This window comes from Danio rerio, chromosome 14, assembly GCF_052040795.2.
Source record: "Danio rerio strain M-AB ecotype USA chromosome 14, GRCz13ab, whole genome shotgun sequence".
NCBI classification, from domain to species: Eukaryota; Metazoa; Chordata; class Actinopteri; order Cypriniformes; family Danionidae; genus Danio; species Danio rerio.
Genome location: NC_141034.1, coordinates 13,070,599 through 13,090,869, shown reverse-complemented (window position 1 = coordinate 13,090,869; position 20,271 = coordinate 13,070,599). Strand labels below are relative to the sequence as shown.

The window sequence follows — 20,271 nt, the reverse complement described above, 5'->3', positions numbered from 1 at the left end:
CTACATGATCTGATTTAGTGAAAATTGGACCAACGGTCTAAAAAAGATGGTTTGAACAAAATTTAAATGGCAAATAAGACATTTGGCAGATTATGGCATTGGTATGCGTGTTGTCGGCATGACCTAATAAATAATTTTTGATACAGCCTCAGATGTAGTCTGTCATCATGCCATTACATCTGTCAGTGCAGTAAACAAATACTGATACACATATTGATACAAATTCCATAACTTTTTGTCAGCTTGGTCTGAAGATGATGCGAGTCACATTTTGTGCAATTCAACCAAACAATTTAGAAAGAGTTAGAAAAAGTAGGTTTTTGACTTAAGGCTAGATGGCGAACAGGAAGTTCAGTTAATTAAGGCCTAATTGGTATTAATATTCTCAAGACAACCCAAAAAAACATATCATGGCAAGTATAATAACAATAAGCGAGACTATTAAAAGGTTATTAGCATTTTGAGAAATATCGTTATAATGTTTGACCAAAAGGTTGTGCTGTGATGAGACTTTTTGAACACATTGGCACAGTGCCAAAAACACATAGCAACTTTTATAACAGCACCAAGTTCATAAAATATAGCAATTTTTTTACATAATTCAACACAGCCAACAGCCAAAATGGCTGACCTGGAAAAATCAGACACTATTTGACTTGTCATGTTCAGCCAGATGTAAAGAACAATTTTATACATTTTAGACAAAGGGTTGAGAAGTTATAAGCAAAAAAAGCCCTTTTTGTATCTCTGGACCACTAGGGGGCGGTGCGCCAAAACTCTGCAGCTCACTTCAGAACATGGATCACACACACCATTTAGTGTGAATACATCATTGCAACACGGAGATAACAGCTTAAGTCAATTTCCACAAGCTCTACGTTGAATTTGTTCACAAATTAATCGAAAACGGTTCATCTAATCAAGTTGAATTCCAAAACTTGTAGTCAGTATGGTCTAAAAAAAAAAAAAAAAAAAAAAAAAAAAAAAAAAAAAAAAAAAAAGCAGGAAAAATAATAACCAAAACAGTTACAATAGGTGCCTAAGCACCTTAATTGATGGGCCCCTAATAAACGGCCGCCTGTGGTCTCATGTACTAAGACTAGTTGAAATCATACTAAAACATTGAGTATGCACAAAAATTCAGATGCGTACGCCGAATGACACGCATAATTTCTTTGTTCATTCGAATGAACATGAAACTAAGCGCACGTGCTCGAGCTGAAAACCCCTCCCTGCCTCCTCCCCCTTATGAATATGCTAATGACTATACTTTGGCAAAACCCAACGAAAAAGCAATAGCAAAACCAAGAAAAAAGAGAAACTTTGAACAGAATGTGATTTGGAGGTGCTGCTTTCGGAGGCAGACCGGAGAAAAATTATTTGCAAGTTTGTCCTCTGGAATTAATAACAAAAGAAAAAAATAAAGTGGGAGAGTCAAGCTAATGCGTTTAACACAGTTGGGTCTAAACATCACACTAAATGGATTAAAAAAGAAATAGTGCGATGTAAAGCTGTAAAATTTTGTGGTGCCTATAACAGCGTGAGTGCTGTAGATTGTAGAACGCATGGCAACATGTTTTGACACGTTCGAGCATGAACTCGGTTCAAATCCAGCGTCTGATGAAGACGTTCTTTTTTATCCCCGCTACTTATCAGATTTTGCCTACTCTTCATCACGAGGAAGACAAGTAGGAATCATTAATAAGTGTGTGCATCATATTTTATTTGCACATTTATTGAATTGAAATTTTTCTGATTCACCTATACAAATTTGTCTTCAGGTGGCACATTTAAAGCAATGTGCGTGCAGTCGATAGCTCCGATTACATTGAGCAAACCGGCGATCGCTGCAAATAGCGCTTCAATGTTTGGCTGGTCAACTGCATGGTATGGAAACCTTATATACCTGCTAGACATGCGGATGAACCTGTCCCATACAACTGCCATTACACGTCTCAAAGATACTTTGTAGTGTGCAATTTAACACAACTGCCTCTAGGAGTCGCCAATGGAAATTTAACAAACACACAAGAAATAAACGTGCGCCAGGCATGAAGTTGGCATGTACCAACGCGTATTCTCACGTTCATCTCATCGTCAGTAAACGTGAGACCAAACATGAGCGTGAAACCTGATGCATCGTTGATACATGAGGCCCCTGGAGTTTTAGGAGTGGTGGAAGTAGTGGTGTACCCATAAATGACCGTGATGTGAGTACCAATACTTACATTAATTGCAATCCATGAGTGGGTAAAGGTATTCAACACATTAAATGACATGTAATTCAAATCTCAATATTCATTTTCAGACATAAAAGGTAAAAAATACCATTAGGGAGCTACTGCAAAGTTGTGTTTTTATGCAAAATGCCAAATAAATAAAAAACAACAGACTCATGATACACTAAGAAAACTAGTTTATTTAGAAAAAGCATACACTGCAGATTTTGACAGATAAAAACTCCATTAAGTAATTTGAGAAGTTATGAATTGTTTCCGTTTTATTTATGAAGAAAATCCAGCTTGCTGTTCTCTATACAAATGTTTTAAAAATGTGATTGAACACAAAAAAAAAATCAAGAGCCTTACAATTGGGGAAAAAATTAACAGGAAATGTCTTATTACATGGAACCATTTTATTTCTGTATACATAATATACAAATAGAGCATCTGTACGGCTTCAAATAACTAGTCTAAATATCACATGTGAATTAAAAAGGAAAAAAAAGAAGAGTATTCAAGGAAAACAAAAAACTTAAAAAAAAAAGAAAGAAAGAAGATAATAGATTGAGGTCATAAAAATGCAAGCATTTGGGAGAAACACCAATTAAACCTGAATCTGTTTGTGATGCAAGAAGCACATTGTGCTAAATATTTAAAGGAAACAAACTTTCAGTCAAGTACTGAAAATATCACAATAAAAATTGCAGATTAAAAGACGAGCTACAACATGTCTAGGCAAAACAACAGAAAAAGTTTAAATGCAGGCAAAACTCCAAAGCATGTGAGAGAATCCATTTTCCAGAAAGTGAAAGGAGAAGAAAATTACAATGTTGAGAAAGCTTGGGATGATCAATCTTGCATCCTGTATCAGCCCATGGCAGGGAATATTGGTAAAGAGGAACAACTGCAGCCAATGTGATTCAGGAATGCGTGAGGTCCGCAAAACCTTCTGCATTATTAAAAAAACAAACAAACATAATAAATCAATTAACCTGAATAGAACAGAAACCTCAGACAATCTTTAAGACACAATATGTAATATTATTCCATTAAAAACACTAGAACAGTGTTATATTGACTTGCATTATTCCGGCTGTTTCAAAGAATGTTCAATTCAAGAGAAATAAGGAATTTTAACTAGTGGCAATGACACGTGTTTTGTGTCGCCATGCTACTGAAACGCATCCCTGATTTTCTAGTTGAATTTTATAAAAAACAAGAAAACACCAAAGATAGCTTAACATTTCATGCATTATTATAAACTGCATCAAGCAGCATAATCCATCCCTGAAATGTATTTAGTGTGATAAAATATTGGCGCATCATGCTTGAATTTGTTTCGACAACATTCAGTCTCACTCTGCTCTACTATGACAATAAGTATTCTCATCCTAGAACTTGATTTGAGCAAGAGTTCCATACAATGCAATGACGACAACATCTTTGTTTATTGTGAATATGTGCCATCTAGTAGCAAAATATGCATACTACACAATCTCTGCTTTAACACTGAATTCTCACCTTGAGAGTCTGCATACATTATCTGTGCTTTTCTGATGATTTATGGGTGAAAAATGTCAAGGAAACAGAGTATGCTTACTCATGCATGTATGCAAAGGTGTAATAGTGATTTCTAAACAATTATAAGTAAACGGTAACTCTTCATTTCTGTACTGCTGTTGGAATCTAAAGCTTCAAAGGATATTGTTTTTTCTCCTCTTTAGTTCCAGTGCTGTCTCTCTTTTTTTCTGATTTCTCTTTGTCATGCCTGGATTCCTGTACCAAAACAAAAACAAAAGTATTTGAAAAAATGTTGAGAAAATTATTTCATACAATAATGAGGAATCTATAATTACTGCTAAAATTGTATTTAAAGTGCTGTGTTAAGGAATACTAGCATAGGTACATTTTTCAGTAGCTTCACAGTAGCTTAACTACTCTTAATACAATGTAGCTTTTCTAGTGGCCAGGAAGTAGCAGGGTAGCTTGACAACAACTACATTGCATTTAGTGAAGCTGCAATGGTCGGAAGCAGCACATCATTGTCTTTCAAGTTTACATACTACAACATAGCATTACAGCAATCTATTAGCAAATCACACATCAAGCGTTTGCATTTACTTAAAATAATTACCACTGTTATTTTGTAAATACTATTTTTCAAGTAACAGCTGTTAAAATTCTGTCCATCAAGTTTTCGAACAGTTGACAATTAACCTGAAGAAAAAAGCTTAAATAAAATGTCTTATTTTGGGGTGGCCATGGCCTAAAGATTAGAGAGTTGGACTTGCGATCTAAAGGTCTAACCCCGACCATTTCATTATTTTGTTTTGCACCAATAGTTAAGTACCAATTAATTGACTTCAAACAACCATTTATTCCTGTTTTTGATTCGTGCGAACAAGCAGCTTGAATGTAACTAGCTACTTGTCCTGATGAGTAGCCCATCAAGCTACAGTTTCAGAGTAGCTTCCACAGCAGCGCTTAAGTGTCTGTATAGTGTGCTATTTCTTAAAATGTTTTTTTCTCTGTGGTTGAACATCTTGATTGAAAAATTTTCTTGTAGTCAATTTTGCATGCAATATTCAAGTCTTTTTTTGTTGTTGTTGATTGTTTCTTTAGTAATATACAAAAATACAATCTCAAACAGCACTATGTCAACTACTATTATCAATGACTATAAATATGAATTTGTTTGTTTTAAAAAAAAACTAAGAACGGTCTATGAAATCAACTACTCATGAGCTCTGTTAGTAAATATAATGTTACAGGCATTAAGGTTGACAATAAAGCACATGTATAGCATATAACATATATAGCACTACATACACTATATTGCCGAATGGTTTAGGGCAGCCCTTCTAATACTTGAATTCAGTTGTTTCTATTATTTTCATGCCCACAGGTGTATAAAAGTGCAGAGTGCTTCTTAAACATCTTTTGAAAGAATAGGTCACTCTCAGGAGCTCATTGAATGAAAGTATGGTACAGTGATAGTAGGGCTGCACGATTATGATAGAAAACCATAATTGTCGATTCCACTAAAATTGTAATTGCAAGTAATAATGCAGATTCATTAATGTTTTAAATAGCTTAGTGTACATGTAAAGCTATTTATATATAAAATCTATCAAAATATTATCAAAATGATAATAAAAAGTTTAGTCAAATGTAACATTGAATATTACAGTATATAATAGTATATAAACTTCACTGTAAAAAAAAAAAAAAAAAAAGTGTCAAACATTTTTATGACGTTAAGTTACAACAGCTATTCAGCCAAGAGCAGGAGTGATTGTATTGCCTTTTTGTTGTTTGATTGATAATAAAAATGCAGCTAGCTGGAGTAGGATGTATTCACTTTAAGACAATTCACAGATCCAGTCCTGAGAAAGCTACAGATAACATAATTTCTTAAATGTTTACATTCTATGGCGTAACTAATTAAATACTCTTCAAGTCAAGCACATTGGCATAATATTTGGACATAGATAAGTTCTATTATTCAGAAGCCAGACTTCATTTGCATGTTGTAAATGAGAACATTTTAGTTTAAACATGGATAAATGTGTGCAATGCATGCTTCTTATTCCATGTGTGCTTGCTATGTCAAAACCCAGATAATAATGATGCGTCAATGGCTGGACATACGGCCTCAGATTGAGTTTACAAAAAGAGACTCCTCTTTTGGTTTGTGTTCAGCTCTCACTGCTCTGTTTGTGCATTTGAATGAATAGAATGCAGAGCAGAAATACTACTTGTTTACACAGTACTTCCACTTTCATGTGAAAGCACCCCTAATTTTAGTGCTGAAGGCTACATTTAAACACGCTCAGATACACAGGGGTTAGACAATGACATTGATTGTCAATCAGAGTTGCTTCCTAAGTGAGCAATTTGATTTCAGAGAAGTGTGATCGAAATGGAGTTACATTGTGTTGTTAAAGTTTTCCCTTTTTTTGGAGCAGAAAATTTACTTCTAAAGTCCCCATAAAAACACAGCTGCAAAGGGTAGGCCAACTTTATATTAAACCCTACATATTAAGATTGGGATGCCATTAGATTTTATGTGGAAGTAAAGATAGATGTCTTAAAACTGAAAGGGGGTGTTATATAAAAAGATGTGCTCTGTTGGTGTGGACAATAAACAAAAAGTTCAAGTCAGCATCAGTAGGGTTGGAAAAAATAATTACATTTTGGAATTAAAGCAAACAGAAACATTGTTTCAAAAATAATTGGTGACACTTATAAATTGGTGACACTTATAAAATAATAAACAACAATTACTTATATGTTTCATTTTTAAACGTTAAAACCATTAAACTTTTTTCAAAGAGGTGCACAAGACCTTTTTGCCTCCAGAGGTCTTCTCCAATTTGGCCAGATCACTCTTGTCCTTGCTGGTGGACTTGGAGCGTTTACTATTGTCCTTGTCATTGGAGTGTGGTGATTCAGAGGGGCTGGCACTCTTGCTGTGTTTGGATGAGCCTGTGTAAAAAGTGAGAGTGCAGCCAAGTGAGGCAGATAACAAAAAAGCCAGGACGCCACAGGAAGGGCTTTCTGATTGCCTCTGCTGCTGAGAAAAACACTTTCTGGTTCGCTAGCTCTCGTGCTCTTGGCAGCAGGCAAAACAAATTTAAAAGATAGGCTTACTCATTCCATTTTCATCTTTGCGGCGTTTGGCTTCCTGGCTCATCTCGCGATCGCTGTTCAAGTAGTCCTATAAGCGTGAAGGGAGAAAGACAGCACAACTTAAAATAGTGCTTTTTAGGCATACTAATAACTGCTGTAAAACTCTTAAAACATGAGGGAATGATATGGCATCTGGACCAATGAAAGAAATATGCTGGTGCATGAGCATGAAGGTCAAGTAATTTAAATAATGTATTTAAGTGTGAATTAAGCTTTCACAAGTGGGATTTGCAATGTTTTGCTTCAATCACAAAGCATGATTCAGCAAAAGGCTTTATTGAGAATTTGTTGGTTTAAGCCTTGTAAAATGTCCTGCTCAATAACATTTGTGATGCTTAAAAACTGCTTCCTCCAATACAGAGGACTTACTCGTTTTCGGTCCTTCCGGTCTTCTTTCTTTTCCCTCTCTTTGGAGCGGTCCCTGGATTTATCAGACTCTTTCTTCTCATCATCCTTCTCTTTGATCTTGGACAGGACTGTGGTGTGGTTAGGATGGTGCTAAAGGACAGATGCAAAGATGATAGAAGGTTAATGTCTTACAGATGGAGCACACTAGCCCTCACAGTGGCCTGCTGCCTTTCATTAGCATGCCCCATTAGAGTTGCACCTGACAATCTGACACACCGACAGGAAGTCCAAGCACTCTATTAAAAGCTCAAGGCCCCTGCTGAACTTACATATGCAATTATTTCATATGACTCACATCAGAGCTACAATGCGCCAAAAAACTGCATGTGAAAAGTGTTCAAGAATTGTGCTAGCTAGCATAAAATCAAAAAACAATCTGTCAACCATTTGGTTTTACACAACAACGCTGCTACTACCATCTATGAATGCATCAAGTTATTATTCTTTAGTAATCAGTGACTTTCAATAAAAAGTGGTATTTAATAAACATGTATAAAATGCTGCAGCTTGATAAATTAGCTTCATCCAAATGGCCTTTAGGGTTATGGGCACAAAAAAAAACACCTGATCTCTTCTAACATGATTAACTGAGCAGTATCTTAATGTAACATTTCAGTGCTCCCCAAGAATAAAACGTATATCTTCAGAAAATCTGCAAACTAGAAAAACAATAACAACATATTCTGTAGGAACTGTACAACAGAACATAATAAAGGTTTTAAAACCTTGACCTTTCCAAACCATCATCCCATGCCTAATTACAACACCACAACTATGTGAACATCACAGACCAAGTGCTATCATGGCCACAGGACAATCACACACTTTTAGAACCGTAGGCATAATTCACCAAAAAAAAAGAAAAGAAACTTACTATTTACCCTCAAGTGGTTCTAAACCTTAATTAGTTTTATTATTCTGATGAACATTAAAGCTATTGTGAAGAAAGCTGAAAACCTGTAACCAGTGATCTCCCTAGAAACAGAAAAAAAATGAAAGCCAAAGGTTACAGGTTTCCAGCTTTCTGGAAATATCTTTATTGCAGTATAACAGAATAACATCCAATATTTATCAGCGGCAGTTGTGGCTTAATGGTTAGAGAGTTGGACTTGGGATTCAAAGGTACATTTTGGCTACTTTTTTTTTTTTCTTTCAATAATATTAAGTATGAACATACTACTCCGCTCATGCTCACAGACATACATACATATACATATATTTATTCAACAGTTCTGATTCTTGAATCTCATTGGCTAAAAGCCATGTCATGTCGGCATCCATCAGTCTGTCATTGAGTGAGCAAAAATGGTTGACATTGTCCATCCATAAGATGGCAACAGAGACCACATAACTCCTTAGAGGAGGAAAGATCAGCATATTTTCAAACTACAGCTGATCAAAACTTTCTAAAATTAGTGAGTGACATTCTAAGTCAATCTCTCTCTTTTTTTATGTTGCGGTGCTCTATTTATACCATAGTAATTGCAGTAGATTGAGTGTGATGGGACTCACATATCAGAAATGTATGCAATTTTGTGTTGGCCACTCTTCGTATAACCCCAAGTTACTTTTTGGTTGGCAATCTGTTTGTTTTTAATGAGTCTCCTGTTTTTGTTACTGCAGACTAGTTACAAGAAAGAAATTGCTGCATTTGTTAGCTTTTCTCCTTATCGCAAACACAACAATAATCTGGTAGTGATTGCGTTGCTTTGGCTTTTGCAAGGTTAATTATTGTGATCTCCCTTTTGCAACCTAAAAAAACTGGCAAATGTCTCTAAAACTAGACCGATGGCCTTTTATGCTTTTCATCCTTATAATCTTAAAATGTGAGCTAAATCATGTTTTGTCATCCCCTTAGACATTACGCTAGAGAATCATTCAAAAACTAGCTCTAAAGTGACGTTGGTGAATTAGTAAACGGCTGTTCTGATGTCAGCTGCTGATGTGAAGGAATGGCGGAAGAAAGTAGTTCCCCTTACAAAAGGATATTTAGACTTGATTTGCTGTTTTATATACACGATTATGCTGTCGAGCTGTTGTAACTCATAGTAGTGCGATGTGGCTGTACATCGTCACTGGTGGGAGAGTAAGACACATGCCTCCCACCAGTGCCTATGTACAGCCTTATCTGCTACTCGTGTGATATTGCTCATATATATATATAAAAGATTCAATAATGTAGGCAAGTATGTGGTTTCAGACGAACTGTAATATTTTGCACATTTTGTATGTCTGTCAAACACACCTGATTCAGACAAACTCTAACTAAAAGTTAGATGCCATTCAAAATATTTACAAATGTAGTGGAGTAAAAAAATACAAAATGTTCAATACAAAATATTTAAAAATGTTGTGATGTACACATTAACTTTAATACTCAGTACAAAGTAACCCAAAATATACTTAAGTAAAATAACCTATTACATGTACTCTAATACTTTACATTAAGGATTCCAAACCTTTTAGGCCATATGCCACACCAAAATTGTGTAATTTCACTTGCATCTACATGTAAACCCGAACTGTAAATCATCCTCCACTGTCACTTATTTTGCCAGTGTACACTCTGAATTCTCTCAGGTTGAAAAGCCATACTTTACAACACTATATCTATTAATGCCTTGACCTCCAAATTCACCTGACTGGAACCCAACCGATACATTTTTTGTTGGGTTCTCACTACCAAACTGTAATGTACAGTAACTGGAGACCTTTTCTGTTCTGTTCTAACTGATATCGGATAAGTCATATTGTTACCACCTCAAATTAATGCCTCACTGCAAAGGTGTTCACAATGCATCGCAGCCCTTACTCAAAAATCAGCATATTGTAGTTATCGTGTGCTACCAGTAGCACACGATTACTATAATATGCTGATTTGCTGCTCAAGAAACATTTCTTACTATTAACAATGACTTTCTTCTGTATTTGTGTGTATATAATTAAGTAGTAGCATTTTTCAAGTTTATTAAAATCACTTAATACTCTGTCATTTAAATAATTGGTAATCTGGTCAAGGGCATAAGTTCTTGATATGGTACAGAAACCTATAATAAAAAGCTCTATAATTCAGTCAGAGGTGTTGGCAACAAGCCTAAATAACCTCAACAAGGAGAAGACCCTTTCTTTTCATTTAATAAACACTGTTATATACTTTGGCTTCACAATAGTATAGAAAAGGAATATGTTGCTTTTCAACAAGTTAGATAACTGCGACCGTGACAAAAGAATTAATCACAGTAAAAAAAAAAAATTTAACCAAGAACTGTACTACAAAACATTTACATTTAAACAACGGACTCCTGCTAAATAAAACTTGAAAAAAACTTATTTTTATCAGTTGCTAAATACAATTTATCATGAAAATACATTCCTTAATTTACATTCCTTAATTTACTGCAATTAATGTGGAAGAATATGTGGTCAGTAGCTATTCAGAGAGATAGAGAAAGTAAGAAAAGAATTGCATTTTCAGATGTTGACATGAGCATATTTTTTCAACTGAGCAAACTGCAAAAACACTTATCTTCCTGCCAGATGACAGGAGCTGAGCAAAAGTAGCTTGAACTGTGGAACAGAAGAGTCCAATCGGAAAGGAGCCCAGAAGAGCATAGTCAGGGGAAGAATAGAGGACATTGTTGGATTGAAATTACATTCGCAGAATATAAAATGTTGCCGCAGAGGAGGATATGCTATGCTGTTTATGGACTTTGCCATCTTCTGAGAGAAAAAGTTACTTTTTTTTACTAACCAATTAAAGTACTTTAAATATTCAAACACCTCACATATGTCAATCTAAAGAATCATTCATGACACGTGTGGAAAACAATGTTTTGCAATGACAGGATGAATACAGGAATTATCTCAAATGCTACCAAGCTGCCCATTTATCCAAAATTTCTGGGCATCCTTTAAAATGCTTAAAGTAATGCTGCATACATATACAGTATTCTTGTATTTCAAGGGCAGGTTTGGTAACTACTGTATAGCTAAACAGTGTTTCTTGAAAATTAAGGACATGAGCTGCCTATAATTGCAATATTAAAGCTAGGAGATGCAATTTTTTTTGGTTTTTGGCATTATTAAAATTTAACAACAAACAAGGATGAATTTTAATACATCCATAATGGTGTTTGTGTTTTAAGGTCATGCTTTAAAAAAAAACCAATAAAAAAAAAAAACTGCCAAATATTTTGTTAATTTTTCATGGATATGAATAGTAGATATTTAGTTAGTACAGTTCAAAGCAGGCAGGTCTAGCTGGTTTTCTGCCATCACCCTGTGGTTCTGTAAGGTTTTTATTTAAGAATAGGCCCAAGTACTCTGCAGTTGTAAAGAAGGAATAATTCAGGAGCTTTAAAACTGTGTTTGCTATAAAACAATAGAAATTCAATTCTGATTGGCTAATAGCCATGCATTATCCTGCAATTACAGCACTTGTACAGCCTCTTCACCCTTGTGCATTACTCCGCCCATGTAAGAGTACCATGCAGAGGAGTAACCTCACTAGATTCTGACAAATATTGCAGCAGTTTTACAACAATGCACTTTTGAGGCTTTTAAGGCAAGAATATGGTTGTTTAGATTAAAACTTTGAAGGTTATTTATAAGGACAGTGCCTACTTTAAAACATGTTGGCATAATTTCAGAGATTTAGCACACCGGCAGCCATCAGCCTGTCATATTGAGCAGAGCAAAGAGACTGACAGTTGACAGCTCGCATTTTCTATAAATGTAAATATCTTTAGCTGAACAAATCATTATAAAACAGGTAAGTGACATTTTTAGTTGATCTTTCTTTTGTATTGCTGTATTTATACCATAGTAATCTAGTAGTGTTTGCTTTGCTTGGCTTTTTGGGGGTTATTTCTTGTAAAAATCCCGATTGCAATAGAAATTTTGTAAAATCTCTGTAGACTAAAGGCATTTCAGACCCTTCGGCCTTACAATCTTATAATGTTAGCAAAATCACCTGTTGTGTCATCACCTTAGACATTATGCAAGAGAATTATTCAAATTTTAGTTTTAAAGTTAAGTTTGTGAATTAAAAATGAAATGAAAGTTTCTGCTGTTCTGACCAGCTGCAGATGTTAATGGCAGATGTATAGCAATAGCACACTTTAAGCAGTGCAAAATGGCTGTATACCGGCACTGCTGGGGCACTAAGGCAATCGGCCTGCAGCCTTAAGCCAATGCACTAAGCTATATTTTTACTATACTATATAACTACATATTTTTGTTTTTAATAAAATAGTCCAGAAAAATAAGAGAAAAATAATATAAGGCAAAAACAAATGTTTTTTAGCTAACCCTGAGTGTGTTTTGAAGGCCTGGAGAAGTCCTGCTGATATGCCCTGACATGTTTTTTTTTTCAGATGCTTATAAACATAAGTGGCTAGAGTCTAATAACACTGTAAACAGTACAAACTGGGCTACAATAATATGTGAGCAACATTTATATTAATGTTTAACAAAAAGTTTATGCGTGGTTAGTGAAAAAACAAAAATTTTGAAGTCACTAAATTAACTCCATGAAAAACACATAGAATATTTGATCACAAGACTTTTAAAAACTGGTACTTGTAGCCTAGAGTTTCTGCTTTAAAATTACGTGAAGATCATCTTACTTAGGGAAAAATATATGTTAATTAAAAATTTCTAAGTCACTTAAAAGCTTTATGGCTCATATGGGAGAAGAAACAGATGATGGGAGACAGAGGGAAGAGGAGGATGACAAATTAAGTTTCAAACTTTAAGTTTTTAGTTTATTGAAAATATATTTAGCTTCCACACAAAATAATTTAAGATTAACTTGTAAGTACAGTTAAACAATTATACTTTAGAAATATTTCTTATAGAAAATATAGTTATTTTCCAAATTTAAAAAAGCCTATATAGCTAAACAACACTAAATCAGGTAAGTAAGTAAGACTTAGAAAGACTTATTTAAACCAAATATAAATAAACAAAATTGTCATTATTTTGATTATTATACAATTAAATTAGAATTGATGTAATGTTTCTTTTTTTTATAAAATTGTATTTTTGAAATAGTATAAAATGTGTTTGCAACACTGTTTGAATAAAAACTGTGTCTTGTGCACTGATCCAGCATTTCTATAATGCAATAATTTCTAAATGACCCTTAGCCCGAAGTAGCCAAATGATATTGATCATGAGAATAACTAACATGATTACTTTAAATAAAAATAAAAAAATGTCCAATCTTTTATTTATATTTTTGCCTAAACAATTGCAGCCTTAGTTAGCTCTTTTCAAACGTTTAACTTGTTCAATTACGGTAAAATTGAACGGTCATTATGGGTCATAATTCATAGTTGTTCCTTAGAACGTAAATTAAACAAACTTTCTGCCCAGCACTGCTGTTTTTGTTTGTGGGTGTTTGCCAGTTCAGGAGGCTGTCATCATGATTTGTGCTGGTGGCAGGAACTGACTAGCGGACTAACGAGCACTGCCGGAAGTATTCTGCATTGGGCTCTTTCCATACAAAAAACTAAGCAAGAAAACATTTGTTTTCAGGAGTTGGCTCTTTTAAAAGTACATATTTCAAATTTTATGCAGGTATGACTCTATCAGGTCTGTGAAGCAAATATTTTTGTCAAGCATGTTGACAATAGACTCAGAAAGAGAAAGCGCTCCCTGTCTGCTTTACTAAATTTGATTAAAAAAAACTAAACATTGCTTTACTGTATTTATGAATATATACAAATAAAATTAGATAATTTACAGTTTTCAAATCTGTGTTTGTCTCATCAATACAATAAAAAAAGACAGTATTTTATAAACTGGTGTACTAAAATGCATATCCGCGTGAGCCAACCCCAAGGGTTAATGAAAAGAAGGTTTAAGATATGTATTTTCTCTAGACAAACAGAAAATGTCAGACAAATGGGCCTTTAAAAATTGATCAGAGAAGGAGATGGGCCCCGAAGTGAAAAAGGTTGAGAACCCCTGCTCTGTTTGAATGTTTAAAGTCCTATTTTAATGTTGCTAAAAATATTATGCATTAAACTGCAAAATTACACATCAAGACTGTATTCCACATCAAATTCCATGTACTCCATATCTTAATCACAGGGCCTTATTAGGACAACTTAGGAAGTGTTCAAATAAATGCAACTCATTTCAAACACATGATCATTATACAACAGTTCTAGCCATTTTTAAAAAGCTTATATTGCTGCGCTAGATAAGAAAATTGAGCATAATACGCATTTGCAATGATTGTTTGTTCTGGGTGAGCAGTTCACAATCTTCAAAAACACACAAAAAAGATCCAAACCTTTAATGTGGAGTCCTTGAAGTCGTTGAGATTGTCCTGTAGGAATGAACGGAGATTACAGATGAGCTGGAGTGGGTGTCACACAGCAGGTGAAAGGATGGGGAGGCTGGCCGTCACTCAACACATCCCCATAAAGACCTTCAAAGACTAGAACTTTCACATAGTTAGAGATGAAAAGACTATACTATGGGAGCCTGGACTATATAAACCTATGGGAGCACTGGACTCTATGAACCTACATACTCGGAGAACGTTTCTGAGCATCATTGGAAAATGTCTTAACTTGTATCTTTAGTCTAAATTAGAACATACATTCTTTAAAGTAACTAAGAAAGTTCATAAAGATGTAAAACAAGCTACACTGAGCTAGGATTCATACATAAAGGGAATTGAAGGGGGTTGTGTACACTTTGGTAAGATTTTGGCTCATAAAATGAAAAAGTGAAAAAGATTCCTGGTTACGGACAGATAGATTCCTTTGGGTAGGCCATGTATACACTATTTGCCCAGGTTGCCTTTCGCTTTATGTAGTGCTTGGTAACACTCCAATGTCTGAATACTGAAGTTGACTTCTGCTGATTGCATGGATGTCTGGGGAACTCTTCCGAAAACCCTTCCAAGGCAGAGAACAAACCAGTTGTAGTGAGGGGGAAAAATAAGCAAGCAGTGGTGGTGAAGAAGCACAATGTTGTCGGTGATCCCAGATCTCTTACGAAGCAAAACAAGGGAAACACTTTAGAAGCTCCTCCAGGTGACGCGGCCAGAGAAGGTGGTCTAACTTGCTCGGGATTTCTTCCAGGGTGAATATTCTGGTCTTCGTGTTTAGTTTGAAAAAAAAAAAAAAAAGATTTTTTTTCATACTTTGTTTTCATTAGGAAGTAATAGGATACGATTCAATTTTTTTTTTTTTTTTTTTACAAAAATAAGATTATATTTACAATCTTAAAAAGTGTAAAATATGCAAAAAGCAAAACTTGAGGCACTTGCGTTGATTATTTTACCATGTAAAACAGCAAAAAAAAAAATCATGTATTATGTGATAAAACAAGTCCTTGGAACTTTATCATAAAAAAATCCAAAAAAGTGAAAAATTCTAAAGAGTCCAAAAGATGCAGAAATCCTGCCCCACACTGCTCTCTTACAACTGCTGTGCTCCAGGGGCCTCTCTCAAACTCCAAAGGGTGATGCTGAGAGACGAGGAAGGTTTGGAAATCATGTGATCTCCAACAGTGGACAAGAGGAAAGAGGTGCACAGCTCTCCTCAGGCCATACTAACCTTAACTGCAGAGGAGTGTGATGGCGACGAGTGAGTGTCGAGCTTTCGTCTTTTTTGCTCTGCCGAGAGAATAATTCTTGTGAAGCTCTTCAAATCAAGAATATATATGTATATATACACATGTATATAAAGTAACTAAAATCTATATATTAAGGTTGCTGCAATACTTGGTAAATTATTGCACCAATTGGTACAACCCTTTTTGATTCAATATGCAAAAGTCTTGCTTTTTAACAATAAAAAAAAGTCAATTATGACCAATCATTATGTCCATCTGTCCGACTTAAAGAGCATTCAATCGGTTATGCCTTGGAATGTAAACATTTGGGAAATTGTGTTGTCAGTAACTTTCTCATGTGCCGCATCTTAAATTAAAAACATTTATTCCTGTTCGCAGTGTTTCGAAAAAAATCCCTAAAATAAAAATAAAAAATAAAAAAGAATGAAATCACTCTGCTCTTGACTGAATAGCTAGCTCAATAATGGTTAACATTTAATATACAGGGATTACACGCAGTATGCAGTGTTTTATTTGCTTAAATTTTTTACTAAAAAGTACTGCTAAGTACATAAAAAACCTGAGAAGCAATGTTAATTTAGAAAATATCTGCTGTATTGTATTCATTTTATATAGTATTTTGCCTGTAGAGTTCTTTTTCCTTTTTTACTGAGCATTTCAAACACTGAACGAAGTCACGGTGAAGTATTGCTGCATCCCTAATATTGAGACTAATTTTAGAACACAGGTAGATACTTTTCATTCAATTAAAGCAGTCTTACCCCGTTCAGACTCAACTCCTTCAGATCTGGGAACAAGGGACTTCAGGCTTCCAGCCCCAGCATTCTTCTCCAACTTGCTGCTTTCCTTTGTCTTGCTGTCACTGGACGCATCACGTTCTTTGGACCAATCTTTTTCAATGGATTTCCCGTCGATTTTGCTCTTCTCTTCCTTCTTGTCATCCTTCCTCTTGTCCTTGTCTGCCTTGGGTGTCTTCTCCTTGCTGTCGATGGGCTTCTCTTCCTTAGACCTTTCTTCCTTTTGCTTGTCTTTCGCTCCTGTCTTGGCCTCTGGAGTGCTCCCTGGGTTCTTTTCTTTTTTCTCCTTTTTCTCTTTTGTGGTCTTTTCTTTGTCCTCCTTCTCTTTGCTCCCTTTCATGCTGTGGAAAGATCAAGGATTCAATTAAATAGAATACTGTTTTTCAACTTTATTGTTTCTTGCTTGTAAATCATTTAGCAGATGCCTTAATCCATCCATTTATTATTGTATATATTATATACTAACAAAGAAAACTACTTATACAAGATATTCAAAAAAAGTCTTGATATATTAAAATCAATTAATTCTGAATTTTGACACGCTAAAATGCTAAATGCACAATTCAATCAAAATACACAAGTGATTTTTTTATATAGAACTTTAACTACAACCCAATATATGGCTTCAATTTTTTTTTCAATTAATGATTTTATTTCCAAAAATTAAATAAAAAGTTAAAGTTTTAAATTGTACAATGCCTGGATTTGAAACATTCAGTTGTCTTGTCATGCATTGGGAACAAATACATACATATGTATATATACATACACACATTTATTAATTTATATATACCCACACACACGTATACCTTGTAGTGACCTGGCCACTATTCGGCAAGAACAATGGTTCAAAAACCATCTCAATTTACAATCTCATTTTATTCACACAAATCCTAAATGAAAATTAATTGGGACCTTTCTTTCCTGGATATCCCAGCGCCCAGTATTTCTTTCAAAAAAATGTTTTACACAGCCAGATTGACAGGCCATTGTGCAATTGTGCTGTAACAGCTACGCCTTTCAGAGATTGTTCCTTTCAAGACATTTTCTCTCAACAATTGCTCAGTTTAATATAATTGTAAGTGGGTTCTTGCCTGGAACACTGTTCAATTTGATTACACAGTTCATAAGAAAGGTAGATTCTGATAAAGAATTGCTTCATTTGGAGAGTAGTTTGAATTAAGCCCCTGCTAAACTTTCTCTCCCCGGGGCTTCAACTTTTAATGACATTATATAAGAGATGAGAACAGTACATCATTCTGGCTGCCACAGCGGAGTGTGTGGAGTCGGGCCTTGGGTGCAGTACCTGTTTGGCGTGCTGCTTCCATTGCTGCTGCTCACTTTATTGGCTGTTGTGCTGTTTTTACTGGCAGTTTTTTGGGCTGCCTGTGATTTGTCCTTGGATTTCTCTGAAACAGACCAAAGCCAACATGAACATAAAACAAGGACAGACCTCAATTAAGTATAGCATGACAGAAATGATTAAAAATCAATAAAGCCAAAGCAAAACAGTTAAAGACTTATGGAATTGGTTATTGATTCAAGGAATAATCCTGCGATCACAAAAGGAAGTTTTAAAAATCCTTTGTGTGCCTGTGAGACCACATCGGCGAAATTCCACATACGGTATGCAGTATTTAGCCATTCAAGAAGGGTTGTATGTGTTTGTTTTCATGATCCACGAAGTTTGTTCCATGATTTTTACCGCAATGCTGATAGGGCCGATACAGCAAAGCTGTTGGTTTGCATCAAACATTTTTGTCGGGAGAGTATTTGAGAATTGGAAAATGGCAGACTTTGGGCTCTATTTTGACGGTCCATGCGCAGAGCGCAAAATGCAGGGCGCAAATGCTTTCAGGGCGTGTCAGAACGCATTTTTGCTAATTTACGGACGGGAAAATGCGCTTTGCGCCAAGGCGCATGGGCTAAAAGGGTTGAATTTATTTTCTTAATGAGTTGGTGTGTTTTGAGAATAAACCAATCAGAGTCTCATCTCCCATTCCCTTTAAGACCCAGCTGCATCGTGCCAAGAGCGCATTCGCTATTTACAGGACGCAAAGTAAGTCTAAGTGGAAAAAATGAGCATTTCACAAGCAAACAGTTAACAGTTGACAGTTTTTTCAACAGAAAACTGTTAAACAGAGCATCTACTGCGTAAGAATGAGAGATAATGGAACTACTTTCACATTCGCTCTTGGATAGGGAAACCTTTACGCACAGACATAAATTAGCCTATAAATAATTAATTTCGTTTGTTAAATGCAAAGATTTGTTTCAAAACTATTTCTAAATTCAGTTATAATTTCTAGCAAACGAATAAATGAACAATAATGACCAAGTGTGGTCAAAATACTGAGTTATTTCCAAATACACCTGCCATGCCCCATATGGTCTAAAACCTGACAGGTGGGCAAATCTAAGCTTGTTTCTAATAAAACAAATACAAATATGGATATATTAAATAATACTGCTGATAATAATAACATTATGCAAAAGCAAATTGTTATAAATGAACTGAAAAAGCCTCCCGAGATGAAGACATAAAAGCAGTAATTTTTCATATTTATGTAGGCTAGAAAATAATATGCTTCGTAATATTTTAATCCTTTATATTTATATCCTATGTCTATGCTCATTATATCCTATATATATCCTTAATATTTACATTTTTTCATATGTAAAGATATTTGCCTATTGCTCTCTTGTGCATATTAAGCAGTGCGTAAGCGATGCGCAACTCTCCGCCGGAGTTCAGACCGGGTTAGTTTTGGTCTAATGAAAAATCTATTATAGTGTCTCAAAATAGCGACGCGCCAACCGTACGCCTCAGAACGCCTTCCTTTTTAGACCCGAACGCCTATGGGCGCACAAATGAGCGCTAATGCATTTGCTATTTAAACAGCGTAGCGCAACGCCTCAAAACCACTCTTGCGCCAAGCTGAAACTACCAAAAGACTATTGCGCCACGTCTTGGCCACACTGCGCCGGGTGTATGATAGGGCCCTTCGTCTTTTATCAGTTAAGTTCATTTCCATTTAGACACGTTGCCTATATCTGTGCTGCTGTGTTTGCCTATGTTTAAAACCCTCTAGATTACTGGCAGGGTTAATGGTTGGAATAGACAAGAGGAAAGAGACCTGCTGCATGGCTATCCACTGTCTGCATTCAGACCTGGGTTTGAGGAGGAAAGAAGTCCTCCTCGTTTATAGTGTTATATAAACATGATTATCTTTATAACGATATCAATTGAGGTTATGTGTATATGAAATAATGAAGAGCATATATAGCAGGACATTAAATTACTTTTGTTTGTTTATTAATTTTTTTGCATTTTAACTTTGCAAAGTAAAAAAATTGTGTCTCCTCACAGTTTGTCTCATTTTGTGAGCCAACTGATGTATGAAAGTATGGAAGGCTAGCAATATACTGTGACTGTACATATGTTCTTAAATCATTCAGAGCCTATACACTTCCTAAAATATTTTTCTGCTGAACCTTCAGACATTTTTTTTGCAATTTTTTGTAATGATTTAATTATTGCAGTTCTCTAATTC

At 35.1% G+C, this 20,271-nt stretch overlaps 1 protein-coding gene across 4 annotated transcripts in view; it reads right to left on the bottom strand.

The window, feature by feature from the left end:
- Positions 1–2,394: 2,394 nt before the first annotated feature.
- Positions 2,395–20,271, bottom strand: part of thoc2 (THO complex 2) — a 94,906-nt gene continuing 77,029 nt past the window's right edge. The window contains exons 30-39 of one of the 4 annotated variants that reach the window (XR_015506640.1): positions 18,024–18,126; positions 16,682–17,058; positions 15,902–15,960; positions 14,626–15,439; positions 7,284–7,412; positions 6,876–6,942; positions 6,571–6,710; positions 3,928–3,998; positions 3,744–3,789; positions 2,400–3,171 (exon numbers count right to left, since the gene is read on the bottom strand). Coding sequence is in view for 2 of the 4 variants with exons in the window: in XM_087280268.1 (XP_087136394.1) it covers positions 3,762–3,789; positions 3,928–3,998; positions 6,571–6,710; positions 6,876–6,942; positions 7,284–7,412; positions 14,626–14,661; positions 15,902–15,960; positions 16,682–17,058; positions 18,024–18,126 (1,010 nt within the window). In the remaining 2 variants the exon portion in view is untranslated. Of the gene's footprint in view, positions 3,172–3,743; positions 3,790–3,927; positions 3,999–6,570; positions 6,711–6,875; positions 6,943–7,283; positions 7,413–14,625; positions 15,440–15,901; positions 15,961–16,681; positions 17,059–18,023; positions 18,127–20,271 lie in introns of those variants that run through there. The other 3 variants (XM_087280268.1, NM_001326547.1, XR_015506642.1) reach the window with 3 other exon arrangements.